At 39.3% G+C, this 26,589-nt stretch overlaps 1 protein-coding gene across 2 annotated transcripts in view; it reads right to left on the reverse strand.

Annotated features, from left to right (window-relative positions):
• Positions 1-1,176: 1,176 nt before the first annotated feature.
• The window catches only part of CLMN (calmin), an 83,519-nt gene continuing 58,106 nt past the window's right edge, over positions 1,177-26,589 (reverse strand). For both annotated transcript variants that reach the window (XM_061463932.1, XM_061463931.1), the window contains exons 2-13: positions 26,089-26,150; positions 23,047-23,142; positions 21,702-21,785; positions 18,983-19,075; positions 16,855-17,045; positions 14,857-15,050; positions 13,799-13,881; positions 11,053-12,354; positions 9,861-10,042; positions 8,281-8,341; positions 7,198-7,259; positions 1,177-5,647 (exon numbers count right to left, since the gene is read on the reverse strand). In XM_061463932.1, the coding sequence (XP_061319916.1) occupies positions 5,494-5,647; positions 7,198-7,259; positions 8,281-8,341; positions 9,861-10,042; positions 11,053-12,354; positions 13,799-13,881; positions 14,857-15,050; positions 16,855-17,045; positions 18,983-19,075; positions 21,702-21,785; positions 23,047-23,142; positions 26,089-26,150 (2,564 nt within the window). In that variant the 3' untranslated portion in view covers positions 1,177-5,493. The remainder of the gene's footprint in view (positions 5,648-7,197; positions 7,260-8,280; positions 8,342-9,860; positions 10,043-11,052; positions 12,355-13,798; positions 13,882-14,856; positions 15,051-16,854; positions 17,046-18,982; positions 19,076-21,701; positions 21,786-23,046; positions 23,143-26,088; positions 26,151-26,589) is intronic.

A 26,589-nucleotide genomic window follows, 5' to 3' on the forward strand; every position in this document is an offset into this window, starting at 1 on the left:
TAGTTAACCCTGAAATGGACATGGCACTTGAAAATAAAAGGGTTAATTTTTCACCCTTTGTTAGCTCTGGAGTCATGTCAAGCAATGGACAGAATAAGCAAGCCATCACATTCAGACTGTGACTTTTCCAAATCATTTCCAAATCATACATCTGCCCCTCATTGTCTGCGTGAATAGCTTCGTGATCTTGGGGTGGCATGGGTGGGAACAAGCCATACTGCAACTCCTGTTTAGATACAGACCTGGAACGTGAACAATCCTAAGTTGGGCAGCTGTAAATTAGTGTTATCACTGATATGTCAAGGGGAAGAATTTGATGTTATTTACCTGACAAAAAAACCCTGCAGTGTGGAAATAACAAAACTTAAGGGTTTTTTACTTCTATTGAGGTCCACTACCTATGAGTTCAATGGAAAACAGCAAGCAAACTATTATCAAGGTAAGAGCTTTCAGCTGTACAGGTTTGGGAACTTTAATGGCCACATCCCAGCCTATAACCTCACCATAATCTTCCAGCCATTTGTTCTCTGCTGCTCTTCTCTTAATAGAAACCGGAAGTAGCTGTTAACTTCCTAAAAGAAAGAGAGGGTTGATCCTGCAGAATTTAGGCAAACAAATGCTATTTGTATACTGGGGTTAACTGAAGTCGTTGGCACTGTGTGTGTACATTGGATTTGAGGGGATCCTGCACAAAGGGCAATGCAGAGGCTACAGCTACTTCCTGGCCTGTGTTATCAACCCCAGTTTAAGTTCCCTTGAGGAAAGATCCTGTAGTGTCTGCTTAGCACACAGATGTGTTGCACTGACTTCCACAGAAGTAGAAGAGCTGAACACATCACTAAATGCGTTCAAGTTTGCGCTTGGCAAGAAGGAACTCTTAAGTACTTAAAGCCAGCATAAGTGATAATGCACTATTATAACTATTATCTTGTTAGACAGCTGAGTATGATCCCAAATACATTGGTCAAATTAATCTTCTAAAGCTCTGATTCTGTGGGGATTGATGCAGAAAACCCTAAAAACCAGAATCACTGGGTATTGCATGGTACCCCTGTAAATTCAGTGGAACACTACTTGCATAAAGAAGTTACAGTCAGTCTAGTGGGCTGGAGTAAACCGAGAGTCTCCAGAAGATGTAGAAGATTTAAGTGTATTTAGACACCAAATACCAACAGGTACAAATTTCAGCCTCAGGAAGTTTTAATGGAAGAAAGTAGCTTAATCACTCAGTATACTTTGCAACTGTAGCTGAAAGTTTAGTATCACAAAATAACATATTGCTATGCAGCTTTAAGAATCACACAATCATATTCAATCATTTCCCACATTTTTCAAGTTACTGTTCATTAGAAACTCTTCTACTATTTGCAGTTCCAGTTTTCAAATGGATGACACAATCGATGCATAGCTTAATGTTCATTCTCACAAGTTGTAATTAATAAATAATCATATCACATACACAGAATTTTATAGTTACTCTTAAAATGGTTTTACATTACTATTAAATATATAGATAAAATAATCAGTTATATAAAAAATCATTTTTAAACAGCTGAACTCCCAAGCTTTGCATAAAATTCTGTAGACACATTCATTACAATCTAGAAACTCAATAAAAATACATTTTAGAGCTCAACCATCAAAAATATTCATGTCATGGAAAAGTGATTGTCATTTTTTACTGTAATCTGTGCTTGCCCTATCTTTGCACTGATCATTTCCTACAATTTGGCAAAGGCTGTGTTCAAGTTTTTGTAGATTATGTGACTATTTAAATTATTTCTTGAACTCTAAGACATCTGTCCCATAATTTTTAGCAGGGTTCTGTCTTCAATAGCATATTTTCCTTGCACTTCCAATAAAATCACAATGAAACATTTTGCAGTTAAGTTACATGACTACAATAACATTGAACCATCCAGCATAGTTGTCTCAGTCTTTAATGGCACTTCTGTGAACACAATTCTTTATCCAGTGATCCTCAAGCACTTCCTGACACACTTCACAATACTCTGCTACCCACACATTTCTTCAACAACAATGGATTTTAGAAGCAGTCGTAACAGATCAGTACCCTTGTGTATCTGAATTTGATGCTAAATCAAAATACCAAACGCAGTCAGTTCAAGTTCGGCATTTTCCAAAAACCCAGACAAAAATTCAGGAAAAACTTCCTTATTCAAATGTATGTTATGGAAAATGGACTGATGATGGTTCATCCACCAGTCTTTAAAACCTGCACTACTTCAAGCCAGTCCTCTAGCCAGAAAGTTAAAATAGGCTTTGCCGGCCTGAATGCTTAACAATCAGGCTTTTAGACTGTTAGCTCAGAATAGGACACAAAGTTTGACAACAAGAAATGTTTTCAGAATAGGGCACTTACACAGGGCCTGGATCTTGCACTGTGGAAGAAATGCAGGCTTACAAGTCAATGTAGGTGGGGGAAGCTGCTGTTTACGCAGATGCCATTTTTGCAGTGCAAAGTAATGGCAAAATTCATGAAGAGTACAGTCTCTTCTTATGCACAGTTGAGCATACCAGTATAATCAATCTTAACTCTTTACCCTGGATATCCTTACCTATGGGAGAGCTGAGTGAGGTCCACTGCCTCTGTTATAGCAAAACCACAAACAACCCCAAATATGGAAAGCAACTTTCAGTCCAAATTGTGGACCAATTTAGTACTTTTTTGATCTATTTTGTATGGAAGAAACAATCTCCATTTCTTAATGGGATAGGCTGGAAAGCGTACATGAGTTTAAATACTGGGAGATGATGATCAAGACAATTGCTGGATGCTGTTTGACATTTAAACTGCTCATTTTGTTGTTTCAGTCACTGTTCATCAGTGGGAGGTAAGAAAGAAAACCTTGTTGTTTCTCCCTCTTGGAAGAAAATACTGTGTAATGAAATTGCCAGCATCAGTGCATTCCCATTCGCTTTTTCATTCTTTACAGATGACAGTTGTTCAGATGAGACAGCCAAAGACCTCTTCATTCTGATTCATTTTCATAGCAAGAAGAAGACAGAAGGGATCTTACTTGATTAACTTTGATAGCTGTAAAGCTCCACGAAGCGTCTGTACTCTAACCCCAGATAATCTCTGCTGAAGATTAAGAAACATGGAAGAACCAGAGAGGCTCAGAAAGAAGAAAAAGGCTCAGAAAAAGTTGTCATAAATGAAATGAGCCTTTGAAGAGTGGCAAATAATGAAGAGCTGTCAATGCTTTTGCTCTGAACTAACATACATTGTTACTTGCCACTATTAAATAGCTGCTGTACCTCAGCCTGGTGTTCACTGGTTTTCAGATTAAGGATATAAAGTTTCTTGTATTAAGTTTTATTCTTTCAGAGAAAAAGCACTGGCCCTTCAAATGTTATATTTTAGCCTACTTCAAGAAAGCATCTTGAAAAATTCTAGTAAGGTTTTCTTTTGGAAGAAAGTACCACTGTCGTCTTTCACAAACACAAACAGGTTCATGCATCACAAAACCAGATTACTCAAAATAGTGAAAATTTTCATCAGCAAAATGAAAAACTTTTTTTTTTGCTTATGTTGATTTACACTGAATTAAGTCGGGAAGTTTGGATCTCTTCCTTAACAAGCACAAAAGATCTGATTTTTAATCTATAGTCAACAGTGACAGGGCAAAATAGGAAAGATCCCAGTTTTATACTGACTGAAAGAGGATCAGAATTTTATCTTCAGTGTTCAAGATCCCCTGCCATGCATTGCTGCTACTGAATTCTAACTTGGAAGAAAAATCCCAGGGAAACAAAAAGCTTATAAAGAACAATGAAGTGTAATGGACAGTTAGGATTACCCCAGCAGGTAACATAACTACAAACAGGTTTTAAATACCTGCAAATAAATTGCTATATATCTGATGTGTCCCAGTCCCAGGTACTTTAGCTGAAAACTAAGCCAGGGCAGAGATGCACCTTATGCTAAACCAAAATATGTAAGACTTCTACTCATATGTTCTAAATTTCTCACAGTGTAAATTATGAAGCCTCTCATTTTATGAAGCACAGTGCAACTAATCTAACGAATTTACAGGGGGAAGCAGCAACACGTGTGGCCTCATAAAGCATACTATGAAACTAAAAATGTGCTGATGCAAAACTATGACTTCACTGTAAGTCACACAGAGAAAAGTTACTGCTATTAAACTGAATTTGAAAACTTCCCTTTTATCCTGTAATGCATGGGTACACCTTCTCTGGTAAAAATCCTAAATCAAATTATCCTAAAGTGATCATTATGTGGACAAAAATTACAAGATGCAGAAGTGGCTCAACAGTGTCCATGGACAAGCCACAGGAGTCTATTCAATTGCACTAGAAAGTCAATACCGGCTGTCAACATTCCTCCGTATTTTGTTTTACATATGTATTTTTTTTCTCTATTGACTTTAGCACTCAAGGGATATTTCTGATCCTTTTACCATGCACTTGCGACTTAACAGTAGCCTCAGCAAATTAGGTTACCTATTATTTTTTGTATCTTCAAGAAAGAGAAGTCTTCACATATCTGGTAAATAAAAGCAGCAGAGAAAAGGAAGCAGAAGCAGCCTCAGAAGCAGTGAGGTGCTTAAATAAAAAAGAACCCAAACCAAAAACCCCAAAACAACAACAAAAAAAAACAACCAACCCTAAAACCCATGGTATCTGTTCCTGATATATTATTAAGCTTCTTGAACATCTTCCCAAAGATGGCCATCAGTAACATATAAAACATCTATTTCTTCAGGTGTTCTCTACAGAAGTTTCTGGGCTAAGATTTCCCATATGATCCCTCCCTAAGAAGCAGGTAGCATGTATGTTCTTCACACTTCTCTACACCCAACTTATTCCTGCAAATTAAACATAACAGAAGGTGCAGAATAAAAATCAATTTAAGTCCTAAAAACCCAAACTCCCCTACCCAAATAAAACCCTTAACCTGATTTTGTTGCTCCACTGGATTGCCACTGGAATTGTAATCAATTCTTGGGGTGTGTTCCACCACCTGCAGCTCCGCTCTGCCTCTAGGTCTCTCAAAGAATTTCACGGAAAACATGATAAAACATTTCTATTCAGGTGGGCTGATTCATGGGCAAGTCAACACTACCCCTCTTCCACAGCTGTCAGGCCCTACATAAGCAAATGAAGCCAGAAGAACAATTTTTGAAGACTAGAGCTCTGAACTGTTTATATTTCTACTGATAAATATCTGGTTTTATTTAGCATCTTATAAAGCAAGGCACAAATGTACAAAATTGCATCTACTAAATCAGGTAATTTTTATATATATTTACACAATTATCATAATATAAAATGTGCCAAGACACTGTCATAGCACAACAGTAGAGGAGTTGAGGACAGCCTGATAATAAACACAAATACCAGGTCCTACATTTCTGTTTGTGCTTCACCCGAAGGAACATATTCATATGCAGATACACAAAGCAATCCAGACACCATCTATTACTTTTTCACACATCATAGAGCTCAAACTTTGTTGCTAAGAAGCTGTGGAAGGAGTAAAAGGCAGTAGGCCAGCACCCAGAAGAAAATGATGAAGTAGAATAGCTCTGGCTGCTCAACAATTGTAATTTCATGAGTTGGTGCTGGAGTCTCACTTGCTTCCAAGTCCTTTTTCTTCCTGAAAACAGGAGAGAATTTGGTAAAATGCAGGAAAAAGAAGAAAACTCCTCACTGTTAATATTTAGTGTAAAGATCAAAGACCGAGTAAAAGACATCCCTTTAATGAACCATTTCAGTATAGTCAGTTGGTGTCCAAGCTAGACTAGAAAGTGCATAAGGGGCTTCAGCAGTGTGCTCTCTTAGGAGCCAATGTACATAGCCATTAATCCTCTGAGAATCCCAGACAAATTCTCAGGTATTTTAAATACATGCTGTTACAGTACAGTTGTTTGATCTAAGGTGATTTCCATCAGTTAAAAAGATGCCTTTTATATCCAGAACAGTAAACATAGCTGTGGGCAACACATACCACACTTTCACAATACTCATACACTATATCTGACTTGATACCTTTTCCTGAAGCCATCTACTTTCAGAGGTACCCATGTCAGACACCAGAACATTAAAAAAAAGTAAAACTAAGGCTTCCAGAAACCAACTAGCAGTTGGGGTTTTGCAGGACAACTCCAGAATTCCAGCTTTCCAAAATTCCAGGTGCGTTTCATAAGGGCAAAGCTTGATGGACTCTGTCAGCCCACTGAGCTCTCACAAAGGCAAGAAAAGGACTGACTTAAAAAGGCACAAGATGGTATACTCATTTTATGATTTTGTAATACTATAGGGATCACCCTCTGGTAGACTTTTTGTAAATCTACTTTTGGAGAAAACTGGTTTTTGCATGTTTTAATGAGTCCTTTTTTCTGGCTTGGGGCATCCTACTTGCTCAGCTGTTATACTGGATATATACCTGAGTATTGCAAAACACTTGCTCGATATCAGCAGTCTGCAAACAGGCATAACTGTGACACATATTCATGCTTGTTTTTTTTTAACAGAAGCATAAGTGAGACCAGGATGCTGGATCCCAATAATATTTTCTGTGTTTTCTGCATTTAATGCAACCATTATTTTAACTAGAAGTTCTGGGAGGTATTAACCAGTATCAGCTGAGAGGGGAAATCTAAAGCAATCCTTTTTTCTCATAGATACGTAAGTCCTAATACCAAAGGGACAGACATTCTGCATGCAGGATCCATCACGCTAAATCTAAACTAAACACACATACAAATTATAAAAACTCATGTGTGCTCTAACAGAGGCCAGAACTCCACTGAAGTATTGTATTTCCTTAGCACTGACCACACTAAACATTGTCTAGACAGTCTTCCAAACCAGGAAAGAGTCATCACTGTCTGAAGACCTCACATTGGAAATCATCCCACTTTTCTTTGTCTGAAATATCCACCATGTGGGGAAAGTGCTGACAATCTTGCTTAGACAGCTGAAGCTTTCCTCTCAAGTCAAGATAAAGCATTTTAGCCAAGGGGGAGATCAAGCGGTTAAGAAGTTTTGTACCTTATACCTATGGGAAATATGGGCTCTGAGCCATTACACAAGACATGAAGTCAATCTCTACCATTACAGGTAATATCCTTTTGTAGCATTGTTAGAAGTACCTAGTAGTTATGGATTCCATGCAAAAGGCTTCTCTGAATAAGAACCACTCACCTGATGATCAATGGATCTTCACTCATACCTGTCATCTTCTGCTCGTTTACACCATAGGTTTCCTTAAACAAAACAGGAATAGATTATATAAAAAAATAAATAAATCAGCATCTCACAAAGATGGTAATTGTGTGTGTGTTTTATACACAGTAAGTCTAACTTCTGCTCAAATAAATTAAAAGTGTGCTTATAAATTTATTCCCTGCCAGGACATCTACCACTGCAGTCTGGGTCACACACAGAACTGGAAAAAAATGTGAAATAAGATTGTTTTTTTTTCTTTCAAGTGCTTTCATTCATCTGAAAAGGTTTCCTCATTCATATATATGTCAGTAGCTCTGACAGCACTGCAAAACTAAAGCATCTATGTGAAATCTCCATTTCATTGAACATTGGGATGCTCAGAGTTTTATTTTGCGCCAAAAAGAGCCATATTCCTATCCATGCTGACCATATCTGGATTACTGATTCTGTCCCTCCCTTCTGATTTAGAAAATAGAAACTCCAGAGCTCAGTTGTATAGTGTGTTCTCAAGAAACCAGTATGAATTACATCTGCCATTGAGGATGCAGTTTCACATTACAACCAAAATTCTTCTAGGCTTAGCAACTCCTATTGAGATAATACAGCACTACTGTGAAGGAAAGGGAAAGAGCCCAATCTTTCATTAAAAAGTACACCTCAAAAGACACTCAGCATTTTTGCAGGGCTGTGACCAGCACACTGTCGAACATGCAAAGAATGTACAAACAAAAAAAAATTCGAGCAGCAAATCAAGGCAGCTTCAAAGAAGCAAAGTGGTTAGGACAAATTAAGCCTCAAAGTTACAATACACTTAATTGTAGTATTAGCTGTTTCTTTGTGGGTTTGTTCAAGGTTCAATAAGGTTCAGTTCCATATATTTAGGAGAGTTCAGTAAAGCTTTCCAGCTATGCCTGGTTTTGGCACTAAAATTATTAGAAGTCACACGGCTTTGTATTATTACAGAGCTTTCTATATAGAGTAGACTCTTTTCCAGTATGTGAATTTTTTTGAGTTTAAGAGAAATAGAGAAACAGCGATAGGCAGATTTCACACACTTACCTCCTCAGAAGTATTCGGAGATCTTTTTCGGAGATAAATGTTGGAATCACCATCACCGGTTCTGAAATGTATGTAAAAGCAAAGTTTTTAAATTCATAAAGCTAAGTTTTGTTTGTAGTTCAAAGACAGCCACTGCAATTGCACATGCTAGTTTCAAACTATGCAAAACCACAAACATGCACTGTAGCATGTATTAGAATATGGACTTGAATTTATCAGTAATATAAAAAATGGCTTTAGGAAATCTAACCCACAATAAAAAATCTATATGCTCAAATTGCAATCTTTTCTGAAAAATGGTATCTGATATGGTTCTTCCATCTTTGACATCATTGACATCTAAGTGAGAATATACCCCAGGTTTTATGGATGTCTATAAATAAAGAACAGACTTTGTAGGGAACAGAGAGCTTGAAGGAGACAGTGAGTTTTTCTAATTCTCTCAAATTCATTAGACTGCCACAGTGATACGCATCAGCAAATTACAGTTCATGTCCCACTCGAATACATTACCTAAGAACTAAATTAAAATGTAAGAGGGAACAGAAAAATGGAGTAAAATTAACTTTACTGGGCCTGGCTGGGGTGCAGTTAACTTTCAGTATAGCAGCCCCTGTGTAGCGCTAAGCCTTGTATTTATAGCTAGAACTGTGCTGATAACACACCAATGTTTCAGCTATTGCTGAGCACTGCTTGAACAGCACCTCGGCTGTCTCTCTAACCCCCTGCCTCAATGGCCAGTAGGCTTAGTCTGGGCAAGAGGCTGGGAGGGGACACGACAGGGACAGCTGACCATGACTGACCAAAGGGATATTCCATACCATATGATGCTGTGCTTAGCAACTGAAACTAAGAGAAAAGAGTAAGCTGGCAGAGGGACACACACACGTTATTAAGGCGTTTGTCCTCTGAAGCAACCACTGTGCCTGTCAAGGCTCTACTTCCCAGGAAGTAGCTGGACACTGCCTGCTGACTGGAAGTAGATAATTATTTTTTTCTTGTCTCCTTCCGCTTTGCTTCCACATGTGGCCTTTGCTTTTTTCATCAGGTAATGAGGCAGACTGCTTTTACCTCAACCCATTAGTTTTTCACCTTATTTTCTCCTCCTATCCTGCTGGGGGTGGGGAGAGAGAGTGGCCTGGTGCACACCTGGTGGCCAGCCAAGGTCAGTCTACCACAAGGCTGTTCACTTGTTCAGACAGAAAAAAATTCTAACAAATATCTGTTGGAGTGAAGCAGTGTTACGCTTCTTCATAGTGTCATAATACACATAGATTATTTCATCTATGTTACAAAAAACTCTTTCTGTTGGAAAAACAGTTGTAACACTGCCATGTTCAAAATGTGTGGGGTTCCAGTTGGGTTTTGTGTAACAAAGTTTGCATAGCAAGCTCAAATCAAGTCCCATTGGCAATAAATCATTCAACATGTTTAAGAGAAACAGAGGAAGAAGCCAATGAGTCCCAGTACACTGCTCCTAAGAGAAGTCTACAAGAAACATCCAGCGGACAGGGAACACTCCAAAAGACCAGGCATTCATACCAGTTAGATGCATTTAAGACAAAGTTAATGTGAAATACCTGGTCAATTCCTGACAAACAGCAATTTTTTCCAGTTTATCTTGTGACAGAATAGTTGTGGAAGCTTCTGAGATTTGCAAGTCTTCTTCTTCTATCATGTTTTCCTCTTCTTCCTCCCCATTACTCCTTTCTTCTGATCTCTTTATGTCTATTGATAAGTCTTCTACATATTCTACTATGTCCTGTTGGAATTAAGAAACATTTTGCATTAGACAACAACACTGATTCCCCACTTTTCCAAGTATTTTAGTGGTGCAGCCTACTCAGATGCTAAATTGCATGTAGTACAAGATTGAAAGAAAACAAAAAGCAATTCATTTCTTGAAAGTCATTTTGGATATATGCAGCTATAAAGCATCATCAGTTCAACATACATACAATTAGTTGTAAGTTCTTTTTTATGTAAGGAATCATGACATGACATGGCTCTTTGAAGTAATCTGCTAAAACTTTTAACTCTATCCTGAATTAGTCTTTGAAGCTAACTGCAAATTGACTGACTTCATTACTCTAGTAAGTGTCAGGACCAGAACATTCCCAGCACGTCTATGCAACACATAGAGTAACATCAAATAGACACTCATTCCTAAACAACACTATCTAAAATTACTACACTGGAAAACATGTAAGACAATTCACAGTAAATGTCTGCAAGAAGAGCTGCCTAAATCCAATATATTGAATAATTACCAAAAATCTCCCCTCCTCCTCCTTCAGTATAGAAAAGCCTTCATTTTACCCATGTAATTTATCCTACTCAAATTAGTTTAAGTTTTTGTAGGGAAATTTATTTGGATTCAGCCCAAAACTACCTTTGCCTATATTCTACATCAGCAATGTTACTTTCTGTTCATCTCATTACAAGTTATTAAAATACCTTTGTGGTAATCTTTGTGCGTAAGTATTATACAGGAGCCTCAAACTACTTTAAATAGAATTAAAATTCACATTTTTTGCAGTACTCTTAATATTAGGAATTACTCTATCTTTCAATATCAGAACTTCCCAGGGATCTGCAATTCCACTCATTCCAGTAGAGGGCTGTGGCAGAGTTACGGGACAGGAAACCAAGTATACGTTACATATTTCTACAAAATGTGGCAAAATTAAAACAAATGAAAACCACTAAAGTCAGATGTGAATCCCCCATATACACACAAAGAAACACTGGTAATAACAAAAAATAAAAAACCTCAGGATGCTGTAGAATAGTGGAATCTCGATGGTTGGTGACCTTTTTGCCATCTTCTTCAGTTTCTAACTCTTCTACTAGTAATGACACTTCCTTTTCACTGGAAGAATTCACGTGACTGTTAATATCTGTTGCTTCCTCCTTGCCATTCTCACTTTCTGTTTCAGATGAAGGGACATCTGGCTTATTCCCTAAGTCTGTCTCTGGAGCATCTTCCTTGTGGTCCTGTTCTGGTAAGACCTTCTTGTGTAAAACATCTCTTACTGTTTCACAAGAAGCTTTATCATTTCCAGCATCATAATCTTCAATACAGGGCTCAAGGTAAGCGTTCAAAACTGCTGATATGGGAACATTGTAATGTGGATAATAAAAGAGATCATGGGGTATTACAGATACTTTCGAAGAACTTGGCAGCACTTCAGCTGAAGACTCAACTTCATCACAGCTGTCCAGATCCTCTGGACTTTTAGGTACATCTGAGAGAGAGTCATCAGATGTTTCATGCTGTGTAGATAATTCTTGGCTTTTGAGGTCAGAACCATTCAGTGAACAATGGTTAGTTTCTATCGTCTCAAAGGTAGGTGATTGCTCTGTATGCTCATTTTGTGGAATATTCAGTATTTCCTCATTTAGAAGATGAAGAACATACTTACGCGTATCTTCTTGTTTTGAGGTATCTTTTGGTAAAAGAACTGAAGTCTGGGGTTTGCTTTCTTCTACCTTATTTATAGATTCATCTGTAAGTATACCTGAAGTCGAAGATAATGGACTTAAAGAAGTATTGGCTGAAAGGCTCTTAGTTTCATTGTCATATTCAGTAGAGGTTTCTTTAGTTAATTCTTCAGAGTAGTCTTCGAAAGAGTCAACAGAATTTTTCTGATCTGTCAGAACAGCTGGAGAAAGGTCATCATTCTGTTTCAGTGGATCATCAGACATGCCTCCTTCACCTGGTGTGAATTTGTCACTTAGAACGTCCCAAGAGGAACTGGATTCTAAACTGACAATTTTCAGTGAGGTAGGCCTCTGAGGCTCCTCTTCAAACGTTTCCTGTGAATCACCTGACATGCGATTCAATTTCCCATTGCATTTTTCAGAAACAGTTTCTGACAGGATTCTCTCAGAGGTGTCATGAATATGAACCTTTGGAGGAGCAGGATGACTCCTTTCGTGATTAACAGTATACATGTTTTCTTCACTTTCACTTAAAATCAAGATTTTACTTTCTTTTTCTGATAGTGTGTCTTTGATGTGAACATATGTGGACTCAATTGGAAGCTCCTTGTCAGGATCTGTAAAGTCCTCCTACAAGTGATGATACACCATTAAAAGACAAATCATACCTCAGATACCATTTTACTTTTCCCAAACACTACAGGAAGAAAAACTGCTTAGCCCATCATCCCATTACCTTGTGAATGGCCAATTCATGACTCACTTATTGTGAAAGTAGAGAAACCAATTTGGCAAGTCAAGAGGCTTGAACAAAGCTGAGCGTCAAGAAGCCACTTGTATAGGAAGATTAGAATGCAGACAAGGCTACTCCTCAGTTCTTAATGTATTCATCTCTCCCTGCTGCACCTGTAGTGACAACTGACATGGCCTTTTGAAACAATCCCAAACCCTGGGAATAAAATAAATCTAACAAGCCCACTAAATTCACTGTGAAATATATTAATATAGTAGTTAATTCCATTCCAATATACTGTATTTTAAAAATGTAGTCTTTTTCTTTGTCCATTAATATGCCCACAAGACTTCATGCCAACAAATCTTACTGCTCATCTAATCTAAAAATAGTAATTAGATTATTGTAATAATTTTAATTCCAGTGACTTTAGTAATGCCCACCAATTTTATAAACTACAAAATTCATACCAACTGGAACCTTCAGTCAAGAAAGGAGAGGAAATGCCTTTCATGCAGGAGCAATCATTTATGTGCATATATTCTAGCAACAAACTTACCCAGATAGTAGAAGGACATTGAGTCCCTTAGGGATCCTTTCAAACCAAAAAGACTATGTTGAACTTAGTTTGTCTGGAACTACAAGTAGCCTCCAGAAGAGTTTTTCAACTTATGCAGATCTTTTCCCCAGTTCCTGGGACTTCCCATTTTAATTTGCATTTTCTGTCTCCTATCCCTTAATTCTTTTGTAAATTTACCCTCTGTTTCTCCAAAAGACCTTTGTCAATCCCTGACACTGTCAGCCCTTACTTACTACTCAGTTCTTTGTTTCTGATAAAGTCTGCATTGAAGTCCTGGACCTTTAAGCTGCAATGTATTTCATGCTTACAGTGAGGGCTTTGACTGCTGCACTGACAAGATCCAGCCTCTGGTATCTTGTCTCTGATATTGGATAAATTCAGATTGATTGTGGTCCTCAAACTTGAGAAGCTAGAAGTCTAAATGAAATTCAAAGTCCAATGAATCATCATAGATGAAGGGATAAAATTCAGCCTTATTTAAGACTAATACAGCAAAATAGCAGAACCCTATGTAACCAGGTTTAACTTCTGAAAGTTATAATTGCATGTAAATCTTTAAAAGCATAATTCTACATAAAGCATTTCAGCAATCACCAATGAAAGTCCATTTGACTGGATTTAACAAAATTGTGAAAAATTAAACCTGAGTTTGTGGTTTATTTTAAATAGAAACCTAGAAGATAAATACAGCAATATCTGACTTTATTAAGTACACCAAAGCAAATAAAAAAAAATGGCATGATGTAGGAATAAACACATACCGCTTCCAGCTCCGGGAGGTGTTCCAGAAACTGCGCCACATACGTCACAATTGACTGTTCATCAGGTGATTCCACCATAATATCTATGGAGACAGGCACAAGGTGCTTAAGCACACATGGCTCTAAAACATTCTTGCAGAGGAAGAGATCATCAGACATTTATCCTGCCTTCATGATGAAAGAAACAGTTACAAACACTTTTCTGACAAATAAAAGAAGTACTTTTCACTGTTGATGGTACTTGAAAGAGTTCTCAATGTCTTACTCTTACCAATTTTTTCCTGCTTCCAAACACATACCAAACCCTGATCAGGGTCCCTTTTCATCCATCTTCATACTGTCATTTATGTTGTTGTCACTAGACAGTGATCTTGTTGAGTGACAGCACAGAGGTTTATTTTTAGCAGGATGGCCCAGTCACCTTACAGGTGACCCATGAAAGCACACATAACCAATCTTTGCTTTCAGTCATAAAAGCAAGGCCTAATACCTGTCTAGTACAGTTCAGTAAAAAACACTGCAAGAAGCTTCATTTATATACATATACGCACACATATATTTACATATATATATGTGTGTGTGTATATGCATTGTAAAGGAAAAATCGGGAGATGAAAACACATCTGAATAGGTATCTACCCATTTTCCTGGTATGGCAGACTGATACCCTTCATCCTGGAGTGACGTTTAATGTCTGCAGACTGTAGGTCTTACAAAACAGTGCTCATGTATTGAGACACCTCTCAGCACAACAGGGTGGGGATTAATGTCCACTAGTAATGCAGATGTCACATAGCATCTAAACATTAACCAAGACCACCATACCCAACTAAAACTGTAGCAAGATCTCTGCTCCCAAGTAGTTTACAAACATGACTGGAAGCATGCAACTACAAGCCAGTACCAATTCTTTTTTATTTTTCTTATCAATCAGCCTAACACACTGATTATGTCAACAGCCTAATCACTGGGAGGTTTTTGGTAGGTATCACAACACAATATTCGTGAATTCATTATAGCTTGAATGTTACCCAACAAGGTTGATGTAGGCATTTTACCTTCTGGTTCTAGGAGCCGAGGAACACCCAGCTTGTTTTGTGCTATGATGAAAGCATCCTCCAGGTTTTCTCGAGCTGATTTCTCCAGTGCTTGCTTCATGTCTACCAAAGTACAGTCTATTGCTTTTATGACAGCTAAGAAAGCAAGACCACTCCTCCAACTGCTTGTAAAGTCCTGAACTGCAACACCATACCTAAACAGAATTACACACAGTTCACATGGATGGTTGTGTTACGAAATCCAAAGAAAAGGCATCATCATTTTCAAAGCCTCCTGAAGGTTAGAATTAAGGTTGCTGAAGTTGCACTAGTCACATCTGAGATCTTTTTGGATTTTGAAACACACAAAATACCATCATAAAACACACGGATTCACAAACTGGATCAACGTGGCCAACAGCTGACATCAACCTGCCTGTAGGAAGCAGCTAGTAAATACAAAGCCCTCAAGAACTCAGCAACCACATTTAACTTTCACAAAACCAAATGTCTATGTGATTCCTGTTTCTGTTGCTCTCCAGCATTTTAATACCATAGCTTGGGAAGACTGCCAACACTTAAATACTTAAAAATATAAGCATGAATGATTCACATTCTTGTGTACTTGGCCTTCTACAGCAGCAAACTGCTTTGCCAAATGCAAATGGTGCCAGTATATGTAGAAACCACGAGTGTGTTAGATGCTCAAAGTTTTGGAGGAAAAAACAACTGTCAAACTTGCAATGAAGTACAGCCACAGAACAGAAACTTCTGCACAGATCACTGCATAGCAGGATTATAATGATGCTATTATGCTTCTAATAATGAAGTTGCAAGAACAATTTTCTCCTATGTTTTCAATTTGTACTCTTTGTCTGAACTGAAAAGCCTATGGCCTTTACTTATTTCGTCCTCACTCTCCTTGTACCACCTCCTTGTTAATGACAGTATCAGCATTATTTTGGGACTAAACCTGTGGTTTCTTTATGGTCTGCACTGGCAGCAGTGAACTACGGATCTTGATGGGACAGATTTATTTGCACAACAAGCACCCTTAGCTTCACTGAAGATAACCAAGGGATTATGTGACCTGCAGGACCAAGTATTTAAAATGTAGATGTGTATTTTCAATACTAGACACAGAACATTTGTGTTCATAGACAGATTTGGATGTAAAAATCCATGAACAGACAAAAATGCCAAATGTTCAGTTATCCAACTTACAAGTAAGTTTGACCCATGCCCTCTCTAATACTTTCTGGCAGTCGTCACCCCCGATAACAATACATATAAAATACATTCTAGGCATTTACACGTGTGCTAGACATCTTACATTAATGTTTTTTAATCTAATGCTGCCAGGTTAAAGTATTACTATACAAAATGCTTTGGTGAAAGAACTGCCTTTTTATTATAGAGAGATAGGTTGAGCGATGGAAATGGATCCAAATATTACATGTTCATGAGAAGCGACTCAAGATTCATCGCCTTCCCCTCTCTAATTCTGAGGAAAGAGCGACTTTAATAGGGGCTCTGTCCTTCAAGGCACTCGGCAGCACACAAGAAGCTGCCTCGGGGCTGCCACTTAATTTAAAAGGCTGTTGCTGAAACCTTTCAATATACTTGTTTTTTCAGTTCACCCCTTGTTTGTGCCTACCCTTTACTCAGTGAAAGATATCAAAAAGACTGCAGGAAAGCCAGGGAGCAGGAGGAGGAGGGAACGATCCTGTTTTAAACAGTGCCAAGCAGAGTCGTACAAGTTAACATTTAACGCTCAAATCATTAAGCCAGCAGCGCACACAGCTTCAGGGTTAAATGGCTGCTGTCAGATGGTAATAGCAGTAATACCCCCCTGCAGAGACCCTGCACCTCCAAACTTAGAAAGCAGAAGAAGCCACTGTGCACAGTAACACACACACGGGGAAAAGAGAGAAGGAAGAGAAAGGAAAGAGAAGAAAGATTCAGCTTCAAGACGGCAGGTGGCAAAACAGGATTTTGTACATGGGTTTGTTAGCTTACTTTCTGGTTTTCCTCTGTACCCAGATTAAAAGGGCTCTGATGGCTTTCCGCTGATCCTTCACTGTAATGAACATGTTTCTCTCCACGCTAGGAGTGCTGGGGTGGGATGTGTCTGACTCCGGACCACTGGGCCCGGAGGACAGGCTGGAGGAGGAGGAGTTCCTGTTGAGGTTGCCTGTCAGCTCCTTAATCTGCAATAAAAGGCAAAACACACATTGTTCTTGTTTAACAGTGGCTGCATAGAGAACTCGGTGCTTGTTCTCATGAAAACTTTAAAGATGACAGTGGCATAACTGAATTTTAAGAGGTAGTTATAGACCTGCCCATTATAATTCCCAACTTGCATTGCACAGGCGTGACAGCCAGCAGCAGCCCAGCTGCCCACCCCAGGAAACAGAAAGGGCAAAGTACCAGTGCAGGCTGAACTGAGCGAACTTGCATTAAAAAGCACAGAGACAATGTCCTTGACAAAAATGTTTAACTGAAATTGTTCTCTTCACAGGTCTTGCTTGATTGAAATATTTTTAGTTAGGAAATGGTGACCTGCAGCAGCACTCCTGTCCTTGGTCAGCATTGACATTTGATTCCAAATTATCAACTCTGCTGCTCTTAGGTCCCTCGTGCCCTCTGCTGCTGACGCAGCAGATTCTCATCACAGCATCCCTGCCTGTGACTCCGTCTGGCCAAACTGGTGCTGTGCAGCACTGTTCAACCTGAGGAGCTCAGCTAGGGAGAGAAACCCCAGTGCAACTTTGAGATAAATTTTTAAACTATTGCCATTTTTTAAATGAAAGAGAGTGAAAAGCCTCACTGCCTTACAAGAGTTGCAGAACCCTTCCACCATCTCTCTCTGTTCATTACAATTTAGTATTATCTAGAAGGTAATTTTCAAAATACATGTAGATTATAGACCAGTTTTAATCTAAGCCTGGGGCTAAATCAATTTTCAAGCTCAAATCAGTTTTATCCATTCCAGGCCCTTCAAGATCTTTCATTTGGTCTTCGATGTGAAACAAGGGGGCACAAAAATCACAAAATGGAATATAGAAACCTTTAGAATTAGATTTAAGTAATGTTAAGTTTGATGGCTTTGTAACAGTATCAATGGAAAATTACTGAGGTGCATGATACATAGAGAAAAAAAATAGAGTACAGCTAGAGAACATATTGAGAATTCTCGCAAGATAAATCGTTATAGTTGTGACATAGTTTAAGAAAAGCAGTCTAGAAGAACAGGACACAGGGATAAGGAGTTTCTGGGAAACGCAGGTGTTCAGGATGGGCTACAGTTAAACTAACTGATAAGTAGGAGGATAGGAGGATTATTATGTCTCTGGTGCTAACGAACCAATTAAACTGGTATGAGCATCTACTGCACATGCTTCAAAGGCTGCCAGAAGTGATGAAGATTGTTGGAAGAAGTAAACGACCCTCAGAGACCACCACCACAATTCTGTACGCATGCGGGGAACTTTCTGGAAAATTATGTAATCCATATGTAGCCTCATGAATATGTATGTATGCCCAGTGGCTATAAAAGGATGGCTTGTGTGGCAGTAGGGAGACACACGTTAGGAGGAGCTATGCCCCGTGTCTCCCGGCGCTGCAATAAAGAATACCTGCTTGTCAGCTTGAAAACATTGTTGGCAAGTTTGTTCCTGGAGTTTTCTCCATATCATACATCAGTTGCAAATTTTTGCCATGTTGAGTAAGCCTCCAGAGATCAGTGATTCTACATGGAATTTCCCACCACATTGTACCAAATCTAGAAAAGGTTACTGAAAATAAACTGTGACCTGGAACCAAACCCAAGACATTGGTTCAGATCCAGGGAATCTGGAACAGAACCCTGACAAAGCGCAGGAGAGAAGGGAAAGGGGTAATCTGAAGCTCTAATTCTGGTCCAAGTGAAACAAGTCTTAAATTGTTTCCTATTTACACCAAAATAGTTCAAATGAAGTAAAATGAAACAGCTGCAGGTATAAAATTAGGAGGCAAAAGCTCAGGTTTGACATGTTTAATTATGTTCTTTAGGATGAAAAATAAATTTGAAAAGCAGTGTTCAGCTGGAATAGATTGATATTAGGAAGATTGTTCACGTATGATTAGAGTATTCAAGTTGCATTACCTGAAAAAACAAGATTATATTCCATATTAGTCCAAGAACCAGAGAGGAATTTCCATCTGCTATTTCTGCTGCATCAATACTAACAAGCTTTACCTGTAGAAGAGATCATAAATTCAGAGCCAAATTCAAAGAAGCAAGGTAAATGCAAAAAGTGCACCCAGACTTCTGGGCATGTCCAGAACACTTCTGCCACTGACTGACCAGCCAAAAACCAATTCTGAAATCTTACGTTATTGGTAATTTGTCCTGATCATAAACGCCCTGCTCATGGAACTCCTGTCTCAAGCCCCCAGCACAGTCTGCAGAACAAAAATGAGCCCAATTCTGCACCCTGAGAACCACAAATGCATTTCCTTCTTATAAAAATTGAACAAGATGGTGCCGTCTCCAGGGGATCCTATTCTTAAAAAGTAGAGCCACTTCTCATACAAAAATAAAGTCGTAATAAGATCTGCTTACTTCTGTTTTGCTATGCATCCCCCTTCTCCTTGCTTATCTCACCTCACATAGCTTGTCACAGAGTTCTGATTAAATCAGTTAGCAAAGGATAGAGTTGCCTAATCCAAGCAAACTCTAGACTTTCCCACACTGTGGTTTCTTTCACCTGATAACACCAGGATGTTATTCTCTTTGACAACACAGACTTGGTTTTGGCAAAGGTCATGGAGGAGGGAGGAAGCAAGGAAGCCGTCCGCACTACACATGGCACCCAGACAGAGTTAAAGCCCAGCATACAGCTCATTTATCACTGAGAAATCCTGTGCATGAAGAATCACTTAGCATTGCTTTACCCTGCTGTCCTGGTTCTACAGAAGCGTCCGCTGATGAGTTCCACCCACTATGGTTTAATATCTAACCCTGAAGCTCTTGGCAACCAAGGCATTTTGCCAACACTTTCACTAATCGGCTTGGTTAAACTGAAAAAAGTAAAGCAAAATAACTTTTATCTCGTGGTTTGCACAACAGTTTTCAATCTTAGCAAGAAGACACCTCTAGCTGTCATGTTTCAAGGCTCAGATTTCTTGCTAGCTCCAAGGTATTTGGCATGGGAAAACCTTTAAGACCTAGTACGTCTGAATAGCAGTTTCTTCAAAATGGTGAGTGAGTGGTACTTATCATTAGACTGCTCTCAGTGTCAGCTCTGTCCTCTCACTGCTGCTTACGTTTGTCACCCAGCTCAGTAGAGATACCTGGCTACAAGATACTGGATGCCTGCCCTTAAGGAAACAAGAAATCCATAGAAAAGTAGGTGTTTTAGCACTACTAATTAAAAGGCTGCCTGTGTCTAAGGCTTCTCCTGGAGCAAGGCCTGGCCTTGCTCATTTTGGTTCTAGGTTGTCCTGTAGTGAGGTCCTGACAACCAGACATGCTCCAGCTGCAGCTCTGTAATGTGCTGATATCAACCAAGAGAAAAATATGCCATCTGCCAGTGGAACTGAGCTGCATTTGGGTAGAAAGCATCAACTGGGAAACTGTTAAGAAATATGTGAAAATGTGAAATATTTCTCAGCAGTTCTATAGCAGGACACATAGACATACACATCGAGGGGCCAGATCAGCCCCTACTGATGGAGTTTCAAAAAGGAGACTGGAATACCTGCAAGTTACTGGACAACCTCTTAACCTTTCACATCATCGCCTGGGGAAAAAGGCAAAGGAGGTTAAATCTCCCACATCCATGAGGTTGTAAGAGATCCACTAAGAACCTCACATCATGCTCATTCCCACAGAGGGTTCTCAGTGACTGTCCTGCATGACTAGCTTGGCGCCACAATCTCTGGAGCAAGAGCTAAGCTCATTGCAGGGAAGCAGCAAAGTTACATCAGTTGCTGTTGTGGCATTCCACGCAAGGCAGGGTTTTGCCCATAAGCACACACTGGATCTTTCCTCACCCATAAAGTTCAAACCCTACTGCAGTCCTTTATAGGACGTAGTCTAATAATTGTTTTCTCCTTCTGAAAGACCTAGATATACCATATATATGAGTTGTTACATGGCTAGGATTTCTCTTGCCTCCATTGCTTCTCACATTTTTCAAGAGCAGGAATTTTTCAAAATACGAGCCACATCCACAGGGCTTTAGAATAAAGCCCTAATGGGAGAAATAATAAAGAAAGAAATAAACAAATAAAAAAGTATGAATAATTTCAAGCTACAGGCTCTCATCTTGCTTGGTCACTTACAATAGAAAGTGATGTTGCAATAATACCACACTGACTGCAAAGGAAGTTATATCCTTATAAGGTTTTGATTCCTGGAATTATACTTTTATGTCATGTTCTCAGATTTATTTTTTTCCTGCCTTTGACTCATGATCAGCTGCTGCAGGAGTTTGCCAGATAAATACATGATTTGTAATACTGTAAATATTACTGACCAAGTCATCTACCTTCAGCGGAACTGAAGCAATGCCACTAAGACCCAGTTCATAAGAATTACTTGCATTTCTTTTTAATTCCTTTTAATATCGGATTCCTGATCCTTTAATCCTGTTGAACATTTACATTATAAAATGAAGACATAATCCTTGTTTTAGACTCTGTAGGTGTTCTCGCTGTGCATTTTTATGTGCTTTTCAGCCTTGCTGCTAAGGTAAGTCATAGTGCCTTTAAGTGGTACATTCCTCTTACATACATGCAGCACATCAGATTAATTACAATTTCAATATAATTTGCAACATACATGGAGAGAAAACATTAAGACCTTTGGATATACTCACATTACTATCCTCCAAGAACTTCAGTGCTTTGGCTATGTTGTTCAAACGAAAAATGCGATGGCTTGAAGATTTGTATTCATGCATCTAGAAAAAATAAAAGCCACACTGTTTGTAAAAACAGTAGAATTATTCACCATGTCATATGAAGCTTAGAAACTATTGACACAGAGGCAAAATAAGACTAAGGTAACCTACCTCTGTAAAATTACTGTCATCTTTGCTGATCAGTAAAGTGCTTCAACTACATGATCTGCCCTTCCTGTAGCAAAACAGGGTTAGCAACCAGCTTTCCTGCTTTCCAGATGTTATCCCTCTCTTCAACCTGCCACATTGATTATTTATGTAATCATGCCCCAACTATGTTCAGTCACAGGATCAAATTTACCTGAAAATACATAATAATGGATTTATCTTTTTTTCTTAAATTGAACTGAATTGCATGATCCTAATTAGGAAGTGTGAGCAGCTTTCACTGCAGGCACAGGCAGGTGGGAAGCAGATACCTTCACTTTGGCAGAAATGAAACAGATTTGTTGCATGCCTGTCTCCCTGCAGTTCCACTTTAGCACAGTTTCCATCACACGTGTGCAGGAACACCTAACTGCCAGTGCAACAAGTCCAGCCAGCTGACCTTACCTCTTGCCTTGCCCTCCTCCCTGACCTGCTGGGCACAGCCTCAGGTTTACCATGAGGTGTCACCCCCTTCAATTCCTTTCCAGCCTGGCTTTCAATGCAACCTCTGTGAATGCACACAAAGACAGTGAAGCTTCTACTACTGCTCCCCAAAACTGCAAGTGTATTACAAAACAAGCAGTTGTGAATGTGTGACCGCAGAGGCCATTCGTGCTGCAGTATGCAGATGGCTCAGTCACTGTAGATCATCATCGTCTGAGTGCATCTGCAGTGGTGAGACAGCTGCAGAACAGGTTTCCTCTTATCCAAGTGTGATACCGACACAGAAGAGAGTACTTGCTGACAGGACTGATGGAGAAAGAAAACATTATGCCAAGTCTAGCTGGTCATTTATATTTGTACTGGGTGTTTCCACTTCTGGTATGTACAACTTTCTACAGCTCTTGCAAAGAAAGGAGGAGGGAAAAAGATTCTGGTAAGTGAAGCTTTGCTCTTCTGATATATACCCTATCAGTAAGACTAATGAAGTCTTAGCCAGGACACCAGAACTAAACGCACAACTACATCGAGCATCAGCAGACCTATTAAGCGCATATCAGACAACACAGAAACAGAATTCATTAAAAAAAACAATACAGCAAATATATCCTTTCTTGGTAACATGACTTGGGTGATCTCCAAATGGAATATGTGAGCATTAACGTATACATACCAGCTTTTGTCCTGACAGGACTTCCAGTAGTGCCATCAAGATTTTGCCATCTTGTACATCAACAAACAAGTCTTTCACCTTCAGAGGAGGCTTGCACTGTGTAGAAAATAAAAAAAAAAACAAAACAGGTAGCTTTTAAAGCAGTACTGCTTGATAAGTCACTATGATTTCAGAGAGTAAGAAGGAGAATTTTACAAGACTGAGATACTAGGAGTAAAACTTAGCCTGCAGGAAGAAAGGGCTAACTACAGAACCACAGAATGGTTAAGGTTGGAAAGGACTGTAAGATCATTTACTTCCAACCCCTAGGCCATGGGCAGGGACACCTCACACTATACCATGTTGCCCAAGGCTCCATCCAACCTGGCCTTGAACACTGCCAGGGATGGAACCTTCACCGTGCAATCTGTTCCAGTGCCTCAGCACCCTCACAGTGAAGAACTTCTTCCTTATATCGAACCTAAACTTCCCCTGTTTAAGTTTAAACCCATTACCCCTTGGCCTGTCACTACAAGCCCTGATGAAGAATCCCTCTCCGGAGCCCCTATAGCCCCCCTTCAGATACTGGAAGGCTGCTATGAGGTCTCCACGCAGCCTTCTCTTCTCCAGGCTGAACAGCCCCAACTTTATCAGCCTGTCTTCATATGGGAGGTGCTCTGTTCTTCGTATCAGTGGCAATTCTGGCCTAGGAATGTCAGAGTTAGAACTGAGGTACAGTATTCATGTAATTGAGATAAGATGAAGACTTATTCCAGATTTCCCATAACAGAGTCTCACCCTAAATAGTCTGCCTAGGAAGTGACCACCCAAGGGTTGGGTGCTGATCCCTCAAACTACAACAAGTTCAGAAGAAGCAAATCCCACTTTATGTTGAAATAAGCCTGCAATCCACAATGTCTCCTCTGTAAGGTTTCTGGTGGTGTCATTCTGTTTCCTACTATTTTCATTTCCGTTGCTGCCCATTTCTTTTCCTACTTTAAATAGCAGCTTCTTCTATTGTGCCGCTCTCTTCTCAGCAGACTCCTCCGAAAGGGAACTATCTCCTCACTTCACTGAGGTGTCTGATGATGTGTGCGCTATGAGGCACACAGCCAAGTCAGCTCAGCCCTTAGGAGCAGTCCCGACTGCAGCAATTATGCTCTTTTCAGGTGTCACTCACTTACATATCCCTAAAGAGCACAATCTTTTCATCTCTGGTTGGGCAATGCACTACTGTTCAATTAAGCACTGCTTCTGGAAAACTGGACAATACGTTTTTGTTACTAGCCTTTAATCTAGCCAAGAGTACTAAGTAATGATCCATACTGAAAGAAAGCAAAGTATCCTTCATTTAAAAATCAAATAACCTATCTGAAAGCCTCAAACCCAAACCTTTTTTATCCTTTCAGTACTTAAGAGCAACCAGAACTCAGAAGATGCAGTCTACTCCTAATTATCCCATGACCAGCAGAGCCATCAAAGGATGACCCAAATGGGACTGTCTACTCCAAAAGAGGACACAGCACACCATAAGTTTCCTGAAAAAGTACAAGAAGAAGACTTCACTGCTGTTTTTAAAATAAACAAGCCACTCTGACACAAGTGTTCCTTTGAGGATAAAGGTCACCTTCCTCAGTGGGTGTTCTCAGAGAATCACCTGTAATTAGAGAGAGCTTTAGCAAAGCTTTGGTTATTTACATGGGTACGTTTACTATGCCACTTCCAGGAAAAACATTTAATATAGGGGAAGACTTTTGCTTTTTCTTCAGAGAAGCACTTTTCTTGGTTGAATCCAGAGAAAACAGTTCACCTGCCCACTCAGATTCTAAGACTTCACATGTTTAGCAAGGCAGAATTAACAGCACCCTATAGCCTTTTAAGGATCTGATTCCTTCTGTAAATCAAAGACCTTTTCCACAGTCACATATCTGACAACTTTTTCTGGCAACTTCCAAAATTACTGTTAGTATAAAGCCCTAGATCCTGATTCAAAAAGGCATCATGTAACACTGCCTTTGTTCTGAGAGACCTCTGGGAGCACCTGCTAGTCAAAACATTTCCTACTAGTCTTATTCCGACTTTCCAGTGAGGATCCCTTCTTCAGCAAGACTCAGTTGCAGAACAGAGAACTTAAGCAGCTATGTATGTGATGGCTTTCTTCTAGAACTCCTTTACTTTACTATGTCTGAAATGCAATCACTTCCCAAGAACTACAGGAGCTAAACTGAGAGTCAGCTTGTAGCCCAAACTCGTTCCCAGTCTGTACTTTATGAAATTCAGACACAGGTACTAGAAGCACTGTGAATTTCAAGCTCCAGTCCAAGTTAAGACTTCTTCTAGATTAGGAAGCTGGTCTGATTCCTTGATCCTGCACTAAGCATTACTTCTGTCTCAGGAATATTACATATGTTTTCTTATCTCTTTCCATCCTCAACAGCAGGAAAATCATTCTCCAAGTGGCAGACTACTCAGGAGAGTTATCACTACTATCAATAAGAAAAGTAAATTAGGTTTAATAGCCATATGAGGGTGTGATTAAGAAACAATCACATCTTAAAAATATGATGTCCAAAAATTAGCTCTCTAGTGGAAGTGGATACATAAAGATCCCATCATACAGCCCTCCTCCCCTCATGACTGACAAGTAACGAATGGCTCCCATCTGCAGCTCTGGGATGAAGCCAGGTTCTGAAAAACATAGGCCATGATGACTCCAATGCTTGAACTTCCAGTCCATGGAAGAACACAATCACCTCAGAGCAAACTCAGCCACATTTGACTTTATGTGAGTAAGTTCTGTGGGAAAATTCTAGCCTCATGACAACATTAAACTCGGGCTTAAATGCACCTGAGGTGAACTAAAGCCAGCCAAGCATTTGTTGTGCCTCAAAAGCAATTTTTTTTTAACCAGAAATATGCTTCCCGTCATTCTCCTCCAAACATCCCCATATGCACAGAAGTCAAATTTGTTTCCAAATTTAAACTACTTTAAAAGACATGACCTGCAATACATCTATGGTTTGGTCCTTGTATCCCAATATCAAGTCTGTTTGTCAGTCTTACCTTTCCCAAATGTAGGTTTATCCATCTGGTAAAGGTCCTCTTCTGTACATTTTCCCGTTCCACTAGAAATACAAGAAACAAAAAAAAAACCAGCACTTTATTTTCCTGAAGAGGAAAACCTTGTACGAAATTTCAAAAACTGACGCACAAAGCAGTCAGAATTCATGAGAGCCCTGCGAATAAAACAAATATATTCCAAATCAGGAAATATAAGGTTGAGCTATGGTGTTTTATAAAATTTCTTTGCCCAGACACAAGCTGTGCACTTGTAGATGCATTCTAAAGGATGTAGGAAGAAATCTCTCTTCAGTTTCACAATCTTCACTACAGCTTTTGGGAGGTGAATATTTACATGTTGTGCACAGCTCCTCAGTGATGTTAGCCTCTGAGCAGGCAGCTTGACCCTTCTATGTCCATTTATAGGATTATTGCTTTGATGCCTCATGCCAATCAGGCTGCCATGGATTCCAGTGTACTTACTTGTATGCACAAGGAACAGGA

This window comes from Pezoporus flaviventris, unplaced genomic scaffold (assembly GCF_033815535.1).
Source record: "Pezoporus flaviventris isolate CSIRO_AGI_PZ_B2104156 unplaced genomic scaffold, CSIRO_AGI_Pfla_v1 ptg000036l, whole genome shotgun sequence".
Lineage (NCBI taxonomy): Eukaryota > Metazoa > Chordata > Aves > Psittaciformes > Psittacidae > Pezoporus > Pezoporus flaviventris.